Below are 20152 nucleotides of genomic sequence, written 5' to 3'. Positions count from 1 at the left end.
TTAATGATAATGATAATAATACGTTTGTTTACGAACGGAATAATTTCAAATCTGGTTAGCCTCCTTTTTTTTTTTTGTAAAAATAATAACGACAACCTGTCAGGTACAAATCAAGTTTGTTGTTCCAGAAAAAAATAACAACAGTCCGTGTACTACACCCAACGACAAACCGGGGAAATGCATACAAATAAGAAGATGCGAACCACTGTTAAAAATATTACAAACTTCCGGATCTACAAATTCCGACGCCATTACATTTTTAAGGAGATCAAGTTGTGGATTCGTCGGAAGGAATCCTCTCGTTTGTTGTCCTTTAGATAGAAACGAATTCGACAATGAACCCGTAATTGAAAACGAACTTCCGTTTCCGTTCTCCCCCTGACCTTGACCTTTAAACCTTATTTTTTTTTTTTTTTTTTTAGAAACCCTTTGACCCGACTTTGAACTTACCGATACAAACGGGTGCGAAAGATGTTTCCAGGCATCCGGGAGTCGACAGGTATTTGCCACGTTCTTGTGGTTTTTTCACCGAAGAAAAAATAACTGGAGGAAACGCATCCAATCTTTTTGAATTTCCATGGATGGCACTTTTGGGATATAATACGAGTAAGATCATCCTGTAGGAAACAAAAAAAAAAAAAAAATTAAATGTTTTGAGAATTGTAGTTATGCGAAAAAGGGAGACAAACGTTTCCCCGGAAGTACTGACGAGACAAAAATGTTTTTACAGGAAATGGATTGCAATATCGTTGCGGTGGATCCCTCATAAACATCCGTTACGTATTGACAGCTGCACATTGTATCAAAACGTCTTCTGAATTACAATTGTTTGTACAAAAAAAATTACATTAAATAATAATAATAATATTCTTAAAAATTAATCCAATCGATTTTTCCTCAACAGGAAACAGGTAAGATTAGGGGAACATAATTTAGATACGGAAATCGATTGTCAAGTCGATACCGGATGTGGTCCACCTGTACAAAACATAGGAATTGACGAAGCAATAGTTCATCCAAATTACAATCGAGCAGATGTAAGGAATGATATTGGATTGGTAAGACTCGATCGTAACGTAATATTTACCGACGGTAAGAATCGAGAACATTCTCATAAAATTTCAATTCAATTTAAATTTTCCTTCGTAAAAACAATTTTGTTTTGTTTTCTTTTCTTCTAGCCGTGAGTCCCATATGTTTACCAATTGGAAAAACCCAACAAGAAAGAAGTTTAGAAGGTGAACAACTAACCGTGACTGGTTGGGGAGCTACTGAAAATGGTAAAATGATGATGATGATGGACTCGATTGACTAACAACAACAACAACAACACTTTTATAGATAATAATTTAACATTTTTTTCTTTAAATTCAAGGTACGATAAGTTCGATATTGTTGAAGGTAAAGGTACCAGTTCAACCGTTAGAAAAATGTGCTCAACAATATAGTAAATTGGTACGAATCACGGAAAAACAAATTTGTGCCGGGGGCGTTGACATAAGGGATTCTTGTAGCGGCGACAGCGGGGGACCATTGCAAAGATTGGCACAAACCTCTCAGGGAGATTTTAATTACGTTCAATTTGGCATCGTGTCTTTCGGACCCATAACGTGCGGACTCAAAGAGAGACCAGGGGTTTACACGAGAGTGGGCTATTACATGGACTGGATACTAGATAACATGCATTATTAATTTATAAAATTAAACCTTATAACGACAAATATATTTTATTTTACTTTTTTCTTCTTCTTTTCAACAAAAGTTACCTAATCATTATCAAATACGTTTAACGAATCATCTAAAACAAACAAACAAACACACAAACAACAAATTGTGATTGTTGTTGTTGTTTACCACACGACTAAAAATCATTCGAAAATTTTTGCATTTCAATATTTTAATAAGATAAAAGTAACAAATTCCATTCCATTCCAAAAAAAAAAAAAGTTGTTATCTCAAAGAAAGCCACCACCAATGAGGAAAAACGAAACAACCAAACAAACAAACAAACAAACAATCGACCAAAACACGATTTAAATTATTATTTTTCCAACAACACACACACACACACAAAGACTTGTTCATTTAATTATTTAAAGCCAAGGTCAATTAATTTTTTATTTTTTTTTCAAGTGAATCGAAATGTATTTTTATTATTTTAATATTTAAGTAATAAAATAAGTATTAATAATAATAATAATCGGGTAAATAAATAAAAAAGGTTTGTTTAACCCGATTTTATTTATTTCTAATGCCGTCGTCGGCGTAGTTTAAATGTTTAGCCTTTCGACTTTATTAAAATATTATATGTTGTTGTTGCGAAAATTCAAGTTGAGAAAAGTGGGAAAAATTCACTTGTGAATAAGAATAATAATAATAATCAAGTCTCGCGCGCGAGAGAGAGACAGAGAAAGAGAGAGAGAGAAAAAAAAAAGAAAAAAAAAAAAATTATTCGAATGAAGAATTTCGGATGAAAATGATGATTGTTTTTATGCGACGGCGCTGTTTTACCGCGTTTATGTTATTTTCATTATTATTATTATTATTATTATCATTAACATCAGGTGAGTTTCAATAATGATTATATTAAATATATATATATAGGAAATCAAGTTGTTTTGTATACAACTTTGACAACGACTCTAATCATCGACGGGTCATTATATTGTTGTTGTTGTTGTCGTTATTTTGTTTGCGGCAAACATAAAAAATGTTTTCGCGGTCGGCGAGGTCACGAAAAAGTGACTGACACCACCGGATAACGACCATTTATATATATAATTTTATAAATCATTTATTTTTTTAAAAATTTAATTCGAGGAAATAATTATTTATTGAAAATCGCGAAGTGATGGATAAAGTGTCAAAATAAAAATAAATTTTCAGTGAACGGTGTTCAAAATACTTATGGGAGCGTTTCCGGAGACCGACTTTGTGCCTGTCCATACACTTGCATAACAACAAACGAATGTGCGGCTCGACATGCGACCAGAGGTACGGAACAGGTTCTTTTTCGCTGCGGTGAAAAGGGTAAAATATGTTGTCCGCCTAAAAATTCAAAACCTAAACCTTTTAGAAGACGCGAAGTGAACAATAGAAGGTACGAAGACAACTGTCCGGATGAATTGGACTCGTTTCCTACGACCCCCACGGAAAATAATTTGAAAAAATTCAAAAAAGGAAACAATAACGCGACCACTCAAGAAACAAATTATTTCCTTGTTCCGTCCGGCATTTACGTTCACACTGATGATAATTTAAAAAACCAGAAAAAACCGACTTTACCACCCGAGACATCCGCACCAGGGAGACCTCCTTCCGCTCAAGTATCCTCATTTCGTCCTCAACCTCTTCTCCAACCTATAAGTTTGAAAAAAAAACCTCCTAAAATTTCATTGACTTCTCATCGAAATTTTAAATTATTACCCTCGGAATCTCATTGCGGTGTTAATAATTTTGCAAATAGAATCACCGAAGGCGAAGAAGTATCTCTTGGTGAATATCCTTGGATGGCTTTGACCGGAGTTAAAGGTAACATCAATTTAATTATCATCATCATCATCATTTCATAAAAAAAACTAATCGAAAGGAAAAATGATTTAAATTTTTAGACAAATATGGAAATTATAGATGGAATTGTGGGGGAACATTAATTACCGGATGGTACGTTTTGACCGCTGCCCACTGCCTGATAGTAGATAATCGAACCGTGTAAGTAATCGATAATTCCACGAGCTACGTAACAAAAAAAAACAAAATTTTTAATTGAAAAAACCAATTTTAGCGAATACGTGAGACTCGGAGAGCACAGTTTGACCAACGCAACGGATTGTGCCAGAGATGTTTGTTTGGACACTCCCGAAGATATACCAATTGCAGAAGTTATACCCCATGAAAAATGGAATACGACAACAATTAAAAACGACATCGCGCTTTTACGTTTATCAAAAAATCCATTGACGTTAGGTAAGACATAAATAAACGCACACGCACACGCACACGCACACGCACACGTTGCGTACATTCAAAACCGACTAAAAAAAAAATTTCCCGAGAAAAATAATTTTCCCGATCCAAGAAAAACTTTACGACGATTAACAAAAAGCGAAATATAAATAAAAAACCCCAGACATGTTTCCACCACGAGTGATTTTATATGCAATTTAATAATTAAATGTCACCTTCATATGAATAAAATCATCATCATCATCAGACAAGTTTAATGCATGTTATGTAAATGATATCATCATCAGACAAGTTTAATGCATGTTATGTAAATGATATCATCATCATCATCATCATCATCATTCGGCGTTCGAATAATAATAAAAAAATTTTCCACTCACAAATTAAAACCCCAAAAGGAAGAGAGAGAGAGAGAGAGAGAGAGAGAGAGAGACAAAACAGGTTCGAACATTTCAAACTTAATAAAATGTTTTTAAACGTGACTCATTGTCGATTAAAAACAATCTTCGCCATCATCTTTTAAATAAAAATTTTGCTTTAAACCAAAGCAAACCGTTCACGACCTTAAAACGTTTTTTTTTTTTTTTTTTTTTTTTTCAATGTAAAATTATTATTAATTAAAAAAAAATTTCGGTACCTGATTATTTAAATTCTATTCTCGATTTGCCCTTCGGGCAAGGATTAAACGTTTCCGTATGTATAATCATCGTTTTTTGTTTTGTTTTTATAGGAAAATCTAACATTTATCCAATATGTCTTCCGATCGATGTTGAAAAATTAAATATAACGTCCACGTCGAAATACGAAGTTGCTGGATGGGGTAAAACCGATTGGAGTAAGTTAAAAATGTACATTTTTTTTCAATCGTTATGAAAAAATTAAAGTTATGATCACCTGTTATAAATAAAATTTATAGATGCGGATGAAGGTAGCGACGTCCTTCTTAAAGCAAGCATATCAGGTGTCAAACGTGAAGAATGTAACATATGCAGAGATAAGAAAAAACAACAATATTGTCCGATAACGGATACGCAATTGTGCGTACAAGGTTGGAAAGCCGTAGATGTTTGCAAGGGAGACAGCGGTGGTCCACTCATGTTGACGAGGTTAAACATATATCAAATCGGTATAACTTCGTTTAAGGGATCCGAATATTGCGGTGCTGAAAACATACCAAGCATATTTACTAAAGTCGAAAGTTATCTACCATGGATATTAGATAATTTAAAAGAACCTAAGTAGTAAAAAAAATTCTCAATTTTTCTATATGAAATCTCGTCTTAGCCTAACGTAATAAAAATATTTAATTAAAAAAAAAAAAAAAATTACAAAAAAATTTTTAATTCTCCCCCGTGACATCATTATCATTATTATTATTTGCTTCGTTCGAATTTATTAAATTCGATGACGATGATGGCGGCGTCGGCGATGATCGTGGTAAAACATTAGTCAAATTTAAATAATCATTTCCTTTATCCTCATTCGATTCTTTATTATATACTCTATGGAAATCATCACACGTCGTACTACTTCCGGTTTTGATAAACAATGATGATGATTTATCTTTCGTTCCCTATCGTAAAAATAACATTTATTAACATTAATTGACTGTAAACATAATTTTATGAAAACTCTTTGTTATTATCATAACTTTAAAAGTAATGTTCGTTTGTTCGTTTGTTCTTACCCAATTTTTAAAATTATGAAATCTTTCATGGTCGAATAACGGTGGCATGCTATACACTCGACCGTACATGGATTCCATCGATTTCAAATGATTTTCTTCTCTTATTTTATTTTCTTCTTTTCTCAAAGCCATTCTCACAGCGAAATCTTGTTCTTTGTCGTATTTCAAAGCTTTCCATTCGGGCGTCATACGTATGAGTTTTTCCTTCATTTTGGATTCGTATTTCAAACGATTTTCCATTAATTTCTCTTCCATTTCTTTTTCCATACGTTTTCTATTATAAGACAACCACACATTTTAATATCCGAATTCTTTTTTCTCTTTTCTATTCAACGATGAACTGTGCAATCTATTTTGTAACCTATTAAATCGTGCTTAAACTTAATAACTAATATTAATAATAATAATCATGTAATTCTCTCTCCGTTTAGACACGTACCTGGCAGTTTCGATTCTTAATACCGATGCTAAATTATTCCTACAGGTATTATATGCAGAATGAGGTCGGGATTTTTTTCTACCATCGTTTAAAACGCTTTCGTATGGTGATGGTATTTCAAGTGAACAACTATCCGTCGCGGAATTGAGTCTTCCGTTGTCTTTTTTTCTATGACTTCGATGGTAACATTTTTTTTTCGGTACGTCCAACTTGTCTCTCGACACGTCATCGAAATCGATATTTTTATCGTAATTTTTAATTGAATCCATGTAATCCAATGATTTCGAAAGGTATTGTTTCTCTCTCAGAGCCATCGAAGGTGGCAACGATGATATTTTCAACATTTCTTCGGCTCTTATCCTTTTTTTCAACGCTCTGTAAAATTCTTCTTCTCTCATTCTATCATACGCGTAATTACTAAATAAATTTTTCGGTATTGGTTTCGCTTTAAATTTTACAATCGGTGGTGGTGTTGGTATCGAATATAATTCAGGATTCGAACGAGCCAACAGCAATTTCCTGTTGGCTTCTTCCCTTTTTGTAAAGCTAAATGGTTGAACGAGAGATTTTAACTTTTCCGAATATCTTTCGTGTAAAATTCTTCTCCTGTAAAATATTTTCCAATTTTATTTATTTATTTATTATTATTATTATTTAATAAAGAAAATTCAAATTTTGCATTTTACCTTCTTTCTTTTTCAAACATTAATTTATCATATAATGGAATTCTCGAAGTTATGGGTATCGTTCGAGATTGTGTGGTGTGAGATTTTTTTACTTTTTCATTTCCCGTCGTACCGTAATACCCGTCAAATTTAGGGCGGAAACGTTCATCCCTTAAAAAAACAAAAATAAATTTTAAAATAAATATAAAAAAAATTAAATGATAATAAAAATAAATTTACCGTAAATTATATTCGGAAAATCTATGACACGTTTCGGGTGTATCACAATCGCAACCGGAACTAAATGGTAAACTTCTAGATCTTTTACTACAACTTCCGGATAAATCATCACCTCCTACATTCGGGGGGGAAAAATATTTTTTTATTCTGGAAAATTTTTCCTGACCGATTTGAAGTGTAGAACTTTCTCTATCCGCTTCGTAATCCGATTGTTTTTTTAATTCCGATATATCCGAATTGATATCACAATCGCTGACGCCATTTATTCTTATTTGTGGTTTTTGTTTTTCACCGCCACCGCCATCACCACCACCACCACCATCACCATCACCAACAGCATCACCGTGAATAATTTTTTTTTTTATTTCTTCGACACCGTCACAAAAATCACGATCGGCGCAACAAAGCGAACAACAAATTTTATCATCATTATTTTTATTTATATTATAATTAAATAATTTATTATTATTATCGTAATTAATTCCAGATTCTTCGATGAATTTTTTCTGAGTTATTTTTAATTTTTTTAAACGTTCATAAAATTCTTCCGTCGATAAATGATTGACATCCGTGTAGTCAGGTATGCTTTCGTAGAATTCCAAATAGGATTTAACCGATTTTAAATCGTAGGTGGTGTGATTCGACAGTATCGAATTTTCCACTTTTCTAAAACACTTTTCCACCGGTGTCAACGTTTCACACGATTCTTTTTTTAATGATAATAATAATTTTTTTTTTTTTTCCTCGCACGAATCCGCAGGAACTTTTATATCCGAATGATTGAATGTAAAATTTTCACAACGTTCCATCGACATATTTTGCTGTTGTTGTTGTTGTTGGGGTCGACACGTTTGCTTCCACGGTAACCTTTTTGAAAAATCGATGAAAATTTTCCCTTTTTCCCGTGGGTGTTTTTCCGATAACACAAAATAAACAATTTTTTTTTTCCACAAAAATATTCACAAATATAAATTAATGATTATGATAATAATGATGATAATTTTAATAAGGTAAAATCGGATTGTAAAGAGATAGAGAGAAAGAGAAAGAGAGAGAGAGAGATGGAACGAAATTAGAAGAAGAAAAAAAAAAACAAAAAAAAAATAAATAAATAAAATAAAAGAATTGAAAAAAATGATTTTTGTGATATTTTTTTTTTTTTTTTTTCTTTTCTACAAATAATTTCGTGAAATTTTTCTTTTTTTTAAATAAAGCAGCTGAACTAAAACATATCAATCAAATAATTTCTAACATTCTTACATTTATAATTAAATTATATAATACACATTATAAATTTTGTTTGTTTGTTTGTTTGTTTGTTTGTTTCTCCCATACATACAAGACACATTTACTAAAATTTTTTAATTTTTTTAATTTTTTTTTTTTGTAATCAAAACCCTTTTTTTTTTTTTTTAAATTATTTTGTCTTATCAATCAATCATTTATCCTTACCATTTAAATTAAAAAATATTAATAATAATAATAATAATAATAATATTTCCTTCAGTTTATAAGTTAAAAAAAAAAAAGTTTCTCGCAAGGAACACCATTTTTTTTATATATATATATATATATTTATTCTACACCACTGTACACACATAACCCCCAAATTTTTAATTGTCTATTTACACTTTTTTTTTCCCCTTCTTCTCCTTCTTCTTCTTCTTCATCTTCTTTAATCAGTTTCTAATTCGTTACAATAATAATAATAATAATAATAATAATAATAAATTCATTTCACTTTTAAATAACATCACAAACACCGAATGAAAAATAAAAATAAAAAATAAACTTTCAACGGTTTCGCTGTTGTTGCTGTTATTATTATTATTCTTACAAAACTTTACATAATTTATTATTATTATTATTATTATTAAGTGATGATGTGTTTTCAAGTAAAAAAAAAAAAAAAATGGATGAATAAGAGTCGAAAGAGAGAGAGAAAGAGAAAGATAGTGAGAGAGAGAGAGATGAAAAACAAATTTTAACGTGAAAATGATAAAACTTGTTTTCGTTTGTTTGTTTGTTTGTTTGCCTCGTTTGTTTACTTCGTTTGTCGGTTTTTTCTTTTTCCTTTTTCACAACTTTTACAATTTGAATTTAAATTTAAAAAAAAAAAAAAATTATTTTCTAATTTCAACCATTTTTGAAAAAATTCAAAAAAAAAAAAAAAAACTTTACTGATGATAATAATAATAATTTAAACTGAGGTTATTTACAATTAACATAAAAAATTATGTATTAATAATTAATTAATTAATTGAAACCTCCGTTCGTAACAATAATAATAATAATAAAAATAAAAATAAAAAATTTTTTCCGTCATTTTTTCTTATAAATTAAAAAAAATATTATCATTATTATAATTATTATTATTATTGTTTTTATTTTGTCCGGTATTTAAATTTAAGTTTAGCGTCTTAAAAAAAACCTTATTATTATTATTATTATTATTATCATTATTAATTTTCTACAAACAACAACATTAATGAATGAATGAATGAATGAATAAAAAAAAAAAAATTTTCTCGTCGTCGTCGTCTTCGTCTTGTTTGTTGTTTGTCCTGTCGAAACAAAAAAAAAAAAAATTAAATTTAAATATAAATTAAATTTAAAAATATAATAATAATAATAATAATAATAGTAATAATAATAATAATAATTATGTTCACGATAAATATAAATTATCAAACTGTATAAGAGAAAAAAAAAAAAAGAAAATTCATTATGTATATGTATACATACATACATACATACATACATACATAAATTATACAATTTCATTTTGTTTTTTCCCGCCAAAAAAATTTTAAAAAAAAAAAAAAACCTTATCGGGAATTTGTTTTTTTTTTTTTTTAATTCCCATCGTCCAATTGAAAATTTTAAATAATAATAATAATAATAATTTCGTTACAAACAATTGAAAAAAAAAAAAAAAAATTTCATTTTCCAACCTCATTGTCATCGTTATGATAACGACAACCACATCATTAAAAAACAAATTTTTTTTTAAAGTATCATTTCCCATTTTCCCCTCCCCCTCTACTCCCCCTTCCCTCCCATCCCCTCCCTCCGTTCGAAATTACGTCACAAAAAAAATAAACCGATAAACTCATCTACACACATTTACACACACACTTACACAAATCCATTCAATTAATTATTAATTATTAATTATTATTATTATTATTATTTATTTATTTATTTAAATATATGTATGTATGTATGTATGTATGTATAAACGCATAAATATATTTTTATATAAAAGAAATAAAATAAATATTTACATACTTATATAAAATCATTAATTTAAAAAAAAAAAAAAAACACGTTTTGCAGTTGTCATCATTTAAATCAATTTGTATAATTAATTAAATAAAACATTATCATTATCATTATCATTATTATCATAAGTCTATTTAATACGATGATGTTAAACGGCCTGCAATACACGACATTTATTATTATTATTATTACCGTCGGTTAAAAATAAATAATGACAAAATTAAAAAATTAAACCGAACGAGCAAAAAACTTTGCCCAAACATCTCTCTCTCTCTCTCTCTTTCTCTCCTACAAATTTCGTGTCATTAACGAAAAATAAATAATAATAATAATAATAATAATAATAATAATAATAATAATAATAATAATAAAATTTAAAAATAATAATAATACTTTTTGTGTGCGCCCGTTTTTACACATCAGGCTTTAATAATAAAATAAAAAAAAAAAAAAAAAAAAATTTATGGAGAAGAAGAATAAAATAAAAACAAAAATGAACGGAGGGTTTCTCAAAAAAATAATATTATTATTATTACTATTATTATTATTACGACTACTACTCTTCAATAATCTTTTTTCCTTTTTCCTTTTCGTTTCTTTTTCCTTTTTAATATCGTGAATATAAATCGTTATTATAATAAATTTCTTTTCGATTGGAAATGAATTAAAAAATGTGTGTGACGAATTTAATAAAGAGAGAAGAAAAAAAAAAAAAGAAAAAAAGAGAAAAAAAATATATGTATATATATATAATCGAAAAATAGAAAAAAAAAAAAAGAAGGTGTTTATGAATGATTATTAGAAGCTTCGAACTTCCATTTTTTTTTTTTTTTTTTTTTTTTTTTTCTACTCGATATAATTAAACAACACTGGTGGCTATGTTTTTGTTTTTGTTTTTTGTTTAAATTTAAAACGCCCATCAAATGGATGTGTCCGTTGATTGAACAAAACCAGACGGGCATATGACAGAAGCGTCGCTTCGACTGTTCTCCGTTGTCGTGACAGAACCCCCTGATGATTCGGACAAGCACAACACTTTTGGTATTTCAACGTTAAGTTCGAAACCTATTTTAGGCAACGAGAGAACGGATGCTGAAGTTCCGGCCAACAACCAGGGTTTTGATAAAACCGACTGATTCCCGACCGAATTCACGCTGCACTATGTCACCCGAGCTCTTTTCGCCGATGGAGACAAATCATTGCTATCATCTTCTTCCTCGTCGGAATCACCCTCGTAGTCGACAAGACCCTGACCGCAAAAAAAAAAAATTGATTAAAAAATTTTCCCCGCCCCCCCTCCCCAATTTATTTATTACCGACCCGTCGGATCCAAAACAAACAACAACAACAACAACAACAAACTCACCTTTTTAAATAACGAATTTGTTTTACTATCCGAAGTATTGGAATTAATATTTGAATTTGGACTAAGAGGGGAACCCCCCGTAGCATTATTGTTTAATATTCCGGTTGTTCTCGTGTTGTTTATGAGTTTCGTGTGATTGGTGCCTTCTGATTTTTTGGCATCGATAATTTTACCTGCAAGTGAAGAAATAAAAAAAAAAAATTTATTCATGATGTTAAAACTAAAAATCTCGATTAAAATAATTAAATTTAATTTTAATTTCTACTCACCGATCGAATCCAATTCCGTGTCCATTTTTTTGGTTATTATTTCACTTGAAAAGGGTACGACCTCCCCGGCATCGTCATCTTCGTTAAACCACATTTCTTCTTCTTCATCTAATTGACGTTGATCTCTTCTGTATCTCGAATTGCGGAGAATGGATGGCACACTAGAACATATAGAACTGTTTCTAATAAATATACAATCGTATCGAATTGAACGCATCGGTTCGAAATAAAGCGTGTATAAAAGAAGTCAACAACCGTTTGTTGTTTGTTGTTTAATTATTACCTTTCTAGAGTGGTTCGATCTCTATCTTTTAACCTGTCCTGATGTTGGTCGTATCTTAACTTAAGGGATTTGAATGTCTGTACATATTCAACATCGTCTAGCAATTTACCATAATTTTCAACGACGTGTGAATACAACGTTTTTATATCCTCCTGTTTGAGAGAAAAAAAAAAAAAAAAAAAAATCATTTTAATCGAAGCAAACAAACAAACAAACAAACAAACAAAAAGCAAAAGTTAATAAGAAAAAAAGAAAAAGGAATACAATACCACTTTGATAAATTCAAACATTTCAAGGACTGCAGAATCCAATAAATTGTATCTTCCGTTATTGCGAAGAAAAGCATCGATGACGGGAGCAAACAAATTACCCTTTGTAATGTATCTGTTGTAAAATTCATCTTTTAACGCTACTATTTTTCTCATGAAACGAAGAGCACCTTAAAAAAAAAAAAAAAAAAAAAGGAAAATTTAAGTATTAAAAATAAATAAGAAAATTTTTCCATCCATCCATGCGAGTCTTTCTCACCTAGCACCAAAAACCCGTGTGATGATTTCATCAAAACAAGTATTCTTCTAAGAAGATCTTTGTTCAGTACACAGTTTTTAATGTGGTACGTATGATGTTCCACGCAAAAAGACAATAATTCTAATATCAATCCTAACAACTGTACGGTTTGATGATCTTCTTTACCCGGTTTATCTTCACTAGTATTCAACAAAAGAGGAGCTAAAAAAAAATCATTTTTTTCGATTTAGTACGATCGCCATTTTTTAAAAAGAGTATCGAATCGTATTCAATGGCCTTACCAATAAGTACATGTATACTATGCTTATAAAAATAATTAAGAAAGTCTGTTTTCTCTGATTTGTTTGTCGAGGTTAGCATGTTTTCTGGATCTAATAATATTTTTAAAATACCAGACAATTGTACAGCGCCTCCTAATTCCGGATCGTTGTCACACATCATCTGTTCTATTATAACGTTCATTAAAAATTGGTCCTAGAAATTTAAAAAAAAAAAAAAAAAAAAAATTGCATTAAATTAAAAAACAAGATTTTGAAATTTTCATCAATTTCTTCCAATTCATCTTACTTCTTCGGTATTATTTGCTTGTTGTAGAGTGTATTCCCTCACGACAGACGGAGAATATTCAACTATGTACGTTAAAATATCTATTGAAGCAGTTTTTGTTTGAGCGTCATCGATCGCCAATGTGATTTCTAGCGCTTGTAAAATTCCTAACGACGACAGGGTTTTATAAAATGCTTCCTTAGCAGGAGGTTGTAAATTTTGTGAAAAATTACAAAATTCTTTTAAAAATAATACGAGGTCTCTCCTTTTGACATCTTCCGTCGAATCGTCGGTTAATTGTGCAAACAATTCACTCAAAAATCTTTCGTCCTCCTAGAAAATCACGAATTTTATTTGAAAATTTCAACAAAATAATTTAAACGTTTGGTCGCACCCAACATGAGTAGTAGTAGTAGTAGTAGTACGTACCTGTATTAAAGTGACTATTTCAACTTTATTAAAAAAAATAAAACTAGACAAAGTTGACAACATGTTGTCTTCGAAAACAGAAGGAGCGGGTAAAACAACGTCCTGAATATATTGAACTCTGTAGGTTTGATGAATTTTAGCCAACAATTCGGCATTTGTGATTGGTATAACTTCTTTAAATTTAGCCAATTGTTTTAAATACTGTCTATGCCTCTTGGGAGTGGGACTCGCTGGATCGTATTCTAAACAACCGACAACATCGAAAATCGTATCCTCTGCAATTAAAATTTATATACAATTTAAAATATATCAAAATATACGTTATGATAAATTATAACTTTTTCTTTTCTTCTTCTTCTCCTCCTCTTGTATTTACCAGCAAACATGACTTCAAATAAAGCATTCTTATTCAGCAAAAAAATATTTTTAAATATTTCATATAAATGATGCAGGCCTTGAGAATTTTCTATATCTTCACACATTCTGAATAAATTGAGTAGTTTTTTAATATAACCCTCATTTTCTAATAATATAGCTACTTTTTCTTTTCTATTTTGTGACGACAAACAACTTCCGATAACCTGTGAACAAACACATGAAGTTTATTAATGGGCTGGGTTGGATACCCTGTGTGTGTGTGTGTGACTCGATTAAAAAAACAAAACAATTGTTACCAACCTCATTTATTTCTTCCAATCGACTCAATTCGCATAATGGTAATTCGACTGGATTACCAGAATCATTTATGTCATCAAACCTTTCATCCTCGGACTCTTCTACAATATCTTGTGTTACTTCGACTGAGGGATCTTTCCCTTGAACCTGACATATTTTTTCCCATATTTCATCACAACCTCCTTTTTCTTGAAAACTTAAAGCTAAATCAAAATTGTCACCCTCAGACCAAACAATAAGGGTATCCTGTTGCTTCTGATATGCAGTATCAGGTTGAATTTTAGATTCCAATAAAAGAGAGCCTGGAAAAAATCAAAACATTTTACAAAAAAAAATGTATTAAAATCAAAGGAAATGTTGGAAAGATAAAAATTCAAACATACCATCAGACTCTGCTCTAACTAATAATGATACACCTTTCAGTCTATCGACATAAACGGAGGATACATGACCTGTTCCCCTATCGTCCCACTGCCTATCTGCATTTAAGGCATACAATTTCACTCTTCGTCTTGTATCTGTTGACATTTTAATTTTTTTTTTGTTTTGTTTTGTTTTTTTTTAGTTAAAAATCATTCCAAGTTCATCCATTTTCAAAACTTTTTTACTTTTATATTCATAATCTGTAAAAAAAATTTTTAATAAAAAATATCAGCATCAGTTTTGAACAGCACAAATTACAACAAGTTAACAAGCAGAATATTTTTCAACTCGAAAATAATTAATAATAATAATAATAAAAAAATAAAATTAAAAACTATGAATGGTTAACCAGCAGTAAGAATGTGTGTGTTTTTCTAGATGTTTTTTCATTAAAATGTATATTAATGCTAATTTAATTATTTTAAATGCAATTCATATTTTGGTACAATAAAATTACAGTTCAATTATTATTATAATTACACCCTAGTGTAATTAATATTATTATTATTATTATTATTATTAAATAAGCATAGGGTAAACTATAAAAGAAATTTTTTTTTTCTTTTGGGACATAAAAAAAAATAAATTTGAATATTTAAAATAAAAAATTAAGCTAATATTGTTAATAATTTTTGAGCACAATAAACTAAATGTTTGAATTAAGTAAAATAAGGACATTGCAAATAATAATAATAATAATAATAATAATAATAATAATACATATTATTCTTATATAAATATAAATATTTAAGAATAAAAAGTATTCAAACTATTATAAAAACATAATTGTGGTATTTTATAATAACGAATAGCTAAACTTTCATGGTTTTTTTTAAACAAATATTTCTAATATGTATAAAAAATACAATTTATATAAAATGCCGCCATCACGAATGGGAGAGTAATTGAGTGAGAATTGAAATTTATCAAAGGCATTAACGTAAACTAACCGATCGTTATTAATACATTTATTAATTGAAAAAAAACCCATGAATTTTACATGTTTTCGAATATTTCATTTTTATCCCCAAAGATTTGAGAAAAAAACGTTAACTTGAGAAAACAATTATAACATTGATTTCTATTGTATTATAGGTTAATAGTAAATTTATCGAAAGGAAGTAAGGGTTCAAGTCTTATAATAAAATTAAAATGGTTATGAATATGAAAAATAAAATAACATTGTAATAATGGAATTAAATAATTATAAAACGAACTGAGTCAATCGATTGGTTTTTACCTCTGTAAGCCTACAATGTCTGCCTCTCAGACGCAAGGATATACAGTAAATTAGAAAGCGCGAAGATAAGTCGCCTGTCAGTCCGAACTAACACACACTAAGAAATCACTTAAAGAAGTTTTATTTTAAACAAATTTTAACAATCACAACGTTCGTATTTCACATTATCTACAAACTGACGAATAGTTATAAACATACAAATATCAGCCATGTTTGATTGTTTAAATAATTTCAATACAACGCTCTACGGGGTTCACGGTTCTAAATGAAGGTCTCTCCGCGATAAAAAATATTTTCTATTATTTCAAATATATATTATTTGAAATTTTTTTTTAAAAGTTTTCAATTGATGATAAATTACTAAAAATTATTTCGATAGTAAAAAAGAAAAGGAAAATTAAACTTAAAATAAATAATTAAATTATAAATTCGGCGTAGGAATACATTTTTTATGACGTCATTGCATCAGCCATTATTCTTGCTTTGACAATAAGTAATTAAGAAAGGCGGTGAAATGTTCATTATATTAATTTTAAAAATTTAAATTAATATTTTTAATTTGTAATTTTATGACGATTTAACAAATATATATATTGTCTGTGGAAAATATGGAAAGTTGGAAATTAGATATCATGTATTAGTGCTCATGAAATTACATAAATTTCAACTTTTTAAAACGTTGGAAAATTCGTAAGAATGCATGGTGCATTCAGAATTTCTTTAATATTTATCTAACGAAGCAAAATTTTTTTATCGATTTTTAATTTAAAGGGAGAGAAAAAAAAACTTTAATAATATAAAAGTAAAATTGAAAATAAATTAAACTCATAATTAAAATTTAATTTTAATTTATATCCTTAATTTATAATAATTATTTTTAAGTGTTGCCAACTCGAGAAAAAATAATTTAATATTGGCAATAGTGTAATTCATAAATTGACATACAAACACTCATATTTTGATTAAATTCAGTATAAAGTAGTTTCAATTTATAATATTTTCAAAGAAAAAAAGGTTTTTGTAAGATTCAAAATGGTTAATTTAATTTTGGACGTTGGGCCTTCACCCAGTAGAATTACATTACCGGAAAATTCTATTTTCTCGGAAAATGAATTAAGACAGGTTGTTTTAAAACACTCCAAAGAAAATTATGCAAGTATTTTTATTTTTTTTTTTTCAGTGTCAACATAATTTAATTATAATATTCAAAACAAAATCATTATATTATTTTCAGGGTGCCACATTTGATTTTTATTTATTACAAAACGGAAAAATGTTTTGCGAAAACACATTTCGAGATTGTGACATACACGCCATACCCAGGTTATGTGGAGGAAAGGGTGGATTTGGTTCAATGTTAAGAGCCATCGGAGCTCAAATAGAAAAAACAACAAATAGAGAAGCTTGTCGTGATTTAAGTGGTAGAAGGTTGAGAGACATCAATGAAGAAAAAAGATTAAAAAAATGGATAGCAGAGCAAGCTGAGAGAGAACAAGAAGCAGCACTGAAAAAAAAAAAAAAATTAGAAAAATTAACAGAAATCACAAAGCATGAATTTACAGATGCTGATTACACAAAAGCCAGACTTGAAATGCCTGAAAAAATTCACGAATCTGTCGAAGAAGGTTTAAAAGCAGCCGTAAACGAAGATGAGAAAAAAAAAGAAGGAGCATCCACTTCAAATCAACTCAAAAAAAAAGCTAAGAAAAAAAAACCAATCAAAGGAAATCTATGGTATGCTTCCTTCTTCTTCCTTTTTTTCCTTTTAATATATAATTCGATTTAAATAATAATTAATTTTTTTTTTGTAATTTTTAGGGTTGACGATTTGGAATCATTAGATGATACATCAGAAAGTGATAGCGATAAAGAAATACCTAAGAAAAAGTTAAAAGTATCTTGATGACGTCATTTTTGACGTAAATTTGTATATAAGCTAAATATAAAAAAAAATATAAAATTGAGACTGAATTTTTTTTACTTTAGTTTAAATTATTTTTTTATTTTTTATTTTCCTAAACAAAATCCTTTGATGATTCCTCACCATATCCCAATTTCAAAATAATAATAATAATAATAATAATAATTTTACAGGAACTATAAATTATTAATTAACAAAAAAGAAAAAGCAAAAATCAATTTTTTTTTTTCATCCCAACAAAAAAATATATATATATTCCAATACAATATTTAATTACATTAAAATTAAAAGACGATAATAATAAAAAAAAAAAAAAAACATGTTAAAACATTTTCAATAAGTCTATAATAACATGACTCCATTTAAAAAAAAAAAAAAAAAAATGAATACACATATAATAAAATATATATATATCTTTTTTTCTTTTCTTTCATTTTTTTTTTTTTTTTTTAATATATTTATATTTATATCTATATCTGCACGTATAAACTTTTTTCATTTAAACAAAATTAACAGTGTAAAAAAAAAAAAGAAAAAAAAAACTAATTAAATTTATTTATTTATTAATAATAATAATAATAATAATAATGTGAAAATGATCGTCGGTGATCGGTTAGTTATGCGTAAAAAAAAAAAATTTATTTTTATTTTAATATTATTATTATCTATCTATCAATCATTTATTTATTTATCCCTAAATTTTATGTTCGACATATGGGAAATTTATTGATGAGAGAAAAACCCAAGACGGGGGAAAGGGGGGAGAAGAGAAGTGAAGGAAAGGAAAGAGAAGGAAACGGAAAAGGAAAATAGATGGGGGGAGGAAAGCAATTTTCAAATTAACGTCTACCCTATCCCTCCCTTCCTTCCTTATCATTCCTCCTCCTCCTCTTCCCACCCCTGCTATTATGTATTATTTATCGATTTATTATTATTATTATTATTATTATTATTATTATTATTATTACTTCCGACTCCAGGTTACAAAACAAACACGATTGCACGAGCATTGAAAAAAAAAATTTCGTTTTTTTTTTTTTTTTTGGAAAATTTGAACACATAACTACTATTCTGAATAATTATTAAAACGATTATTTACATTTTTTTTCTCTCAATTTATTATTATTATTATTATTATTATTATTATTATCCACCATTAAACACGACAAGGCTACTTGTCGGAGTTTTTAAGTATTTATCCGAGGTTTCTACCCGATTCCTTAGGGACAAATACTCGAATTTCGGTGGTGCCACTTATTATAAGATAGCACCACATCAATTCTTGAAGGTCTTCCTGAGTCCGTCTTTTTCGATGGGAACGATTTGTCTCCTGAACTGGGCTCCGGTGACTAACATCTTTGGAGTGGCCAGGGTCAGAAGCAGTGAAATTCACGTTCTCGTCGAGCTGCCTCAGGTCGACAGGAGAACAAGATTTGTTTTTTGGTTCTTACTTTGTCTTGTTCTCATTTTTTTTTTTTTTTTTTTTTTTTTTTTTTTTTTTTTTTTTTTTTTTTTTTTTTTTTTGCTCTTTTAAGCCAACAGCACGTGGCGTTCTCAGACGGTCACCCATCCAAGTTTGCACCACGCCCGATGCTGCTTAACTTCGGTGATCGTACGGGAACCGGTGTGACCAGCACGCTATGGCCGTTGGCTTATTATTATTATTATTATTATTATTATTATTATTATTATTATTATTATTATTATTATTATTATTATCATTATCATTATTATTATTTTATTATTATTTTTTTTTTTTATATAAATCATTTTAAATTACTCATAAAGAGAGAAAATCATATGAAAAAAAATTTATTTATACCCCGCCCGCCGCCGGGACTGATAATAATACAAAACGTTTAAAAATCGAACGATGTATCGAATAAATCGATAAAATCGATTTATCGATATTTATTTATCTTATTTATACAAAAAAAAAAATTTCTTTTTCTAATTATTTAAGAGGCGGTAGAGCTTAGCTTCGAAAATAAAAAATCGATGATGATAAAAATCCACGATGTATGATCGTGACGGTGATAACACAACGATGATAAAATAATAATAATAACAAAATGGCGACTAATTATACGGCACGAACGAATGTTAATTTAATTGATCTCTTCGCAAAGAGAGAGAGAGAGAGAGAGAGAGAGAGAGAGAGAGAGAGAGAGAGAGAGAGAGAGAAGAAGA

General features: G+C 28.9%; 4 protein-coding genes across 4 annotated transcripts; 2 read left to right on the top strand and 2 right to left on the bottom strand.

Annotated features, from left to right (window-relative positions):
* Nucleotides 1-2491: 2491 nt before the first annotated feature.
* Nucleotides 2492-5208, top strand: Phum_PHUM546590 (tripsin, putative; the record flags this gene model as incomplete). Its single annotated transcript, XM_002431721.1, has 6 exons — nt 2492-2564; nt 2887-3531; nt 3612-3711; nt 3785-3966; nt 4697-4801; nt 4883-5208. The coding sequence occupies 6 exons, from the start codon at nt 2492-2494 to the stop codon at nt 5206-5208; spliced, it is 1431 nt and encodes a 476-aa protein (XP_002431766.1).
* Nucleotides 5209-5566: 358 nt separating this feature from the next.
* Phum_PHUM546580 (uncharacterized protein) lies at nt 5567-7812 on the bottom strand (the record flags this gene model as incomplete). Its single annotated transcript, XM_002431720.1, has 4 exons — nt 5567-5927; nt 6093-6698; nt 6779-6928; nt 6998-7812. The coding sequence occupies 4 exons, from the start codon at nt 7810-7812 to the stop codon at nt 5567-5569; spliced, it is 1932 nt and encodes a 643-aa protein (XP_002431765.1).
* Nucleotides 7813-11201: 3389 nt separating this feature from the next.
* Phum_PHUM546570 (uncharacterized protein) lies at nt 11202-14906 on the bottom strand (the record flags this gene model as incomplete). The annotated part of the gene is made up of 12 exons (XM_002431719.1): nt 11202-11441; nt 11649-11821; nt 11918-12099; nt 12201-12352; nt 12470-12639; nt 12729-12929; nt 13010-13202; nt 13296-13607; nt 13704-13978; nt 14080-14284; nt 14382-14680; nt 14762-14906. The coding sequence occupies 12 exons, from the start codon at nt 14904-14906 to the stop codon at nt 11202-11204; spliced, it is 2547 nt and encodes an 848-aa protein (XP_002431764.1).
* A 2167-nt stretch (nt 14907-17073) lies between these two features.
* Nucleotides 17074-17944, top strand: Phum_PHUM546560 (uncharacterized protein; the record flags this gene model as incomplete). The annotated part of the gene is made up of 3 exons (XM_002431718.1): nt 17074-17163; nt 17276-17775; nt 17899-17944. The coding sequence occupies 3 exons, from the start codon at nt 17074-17076 to the stop codon at nt 17942-17944; spliced, it is 636 nt and encodes a 211-aa protein (XP_002431763.1).
* Between the last annotated feature and the right edge of the window lie 2208 nt (nt 17945-20152).

Source organism: Pediculus humanus, genomic scaffold, assembly GCF_000006295.1.
Source record: "Pediculus humanus corporis 1103172108293 genomic scaffold, whole genome shotgun sequence".
NCBI lineage: Eukaryota > Metazoa > Arthropoda > Insecta > Psocodea > Pediculidae > Pediculus > Pediculus humanus.
This window is presented reverse-complemented; position numbering and strand designations above follow the sequence as displayed.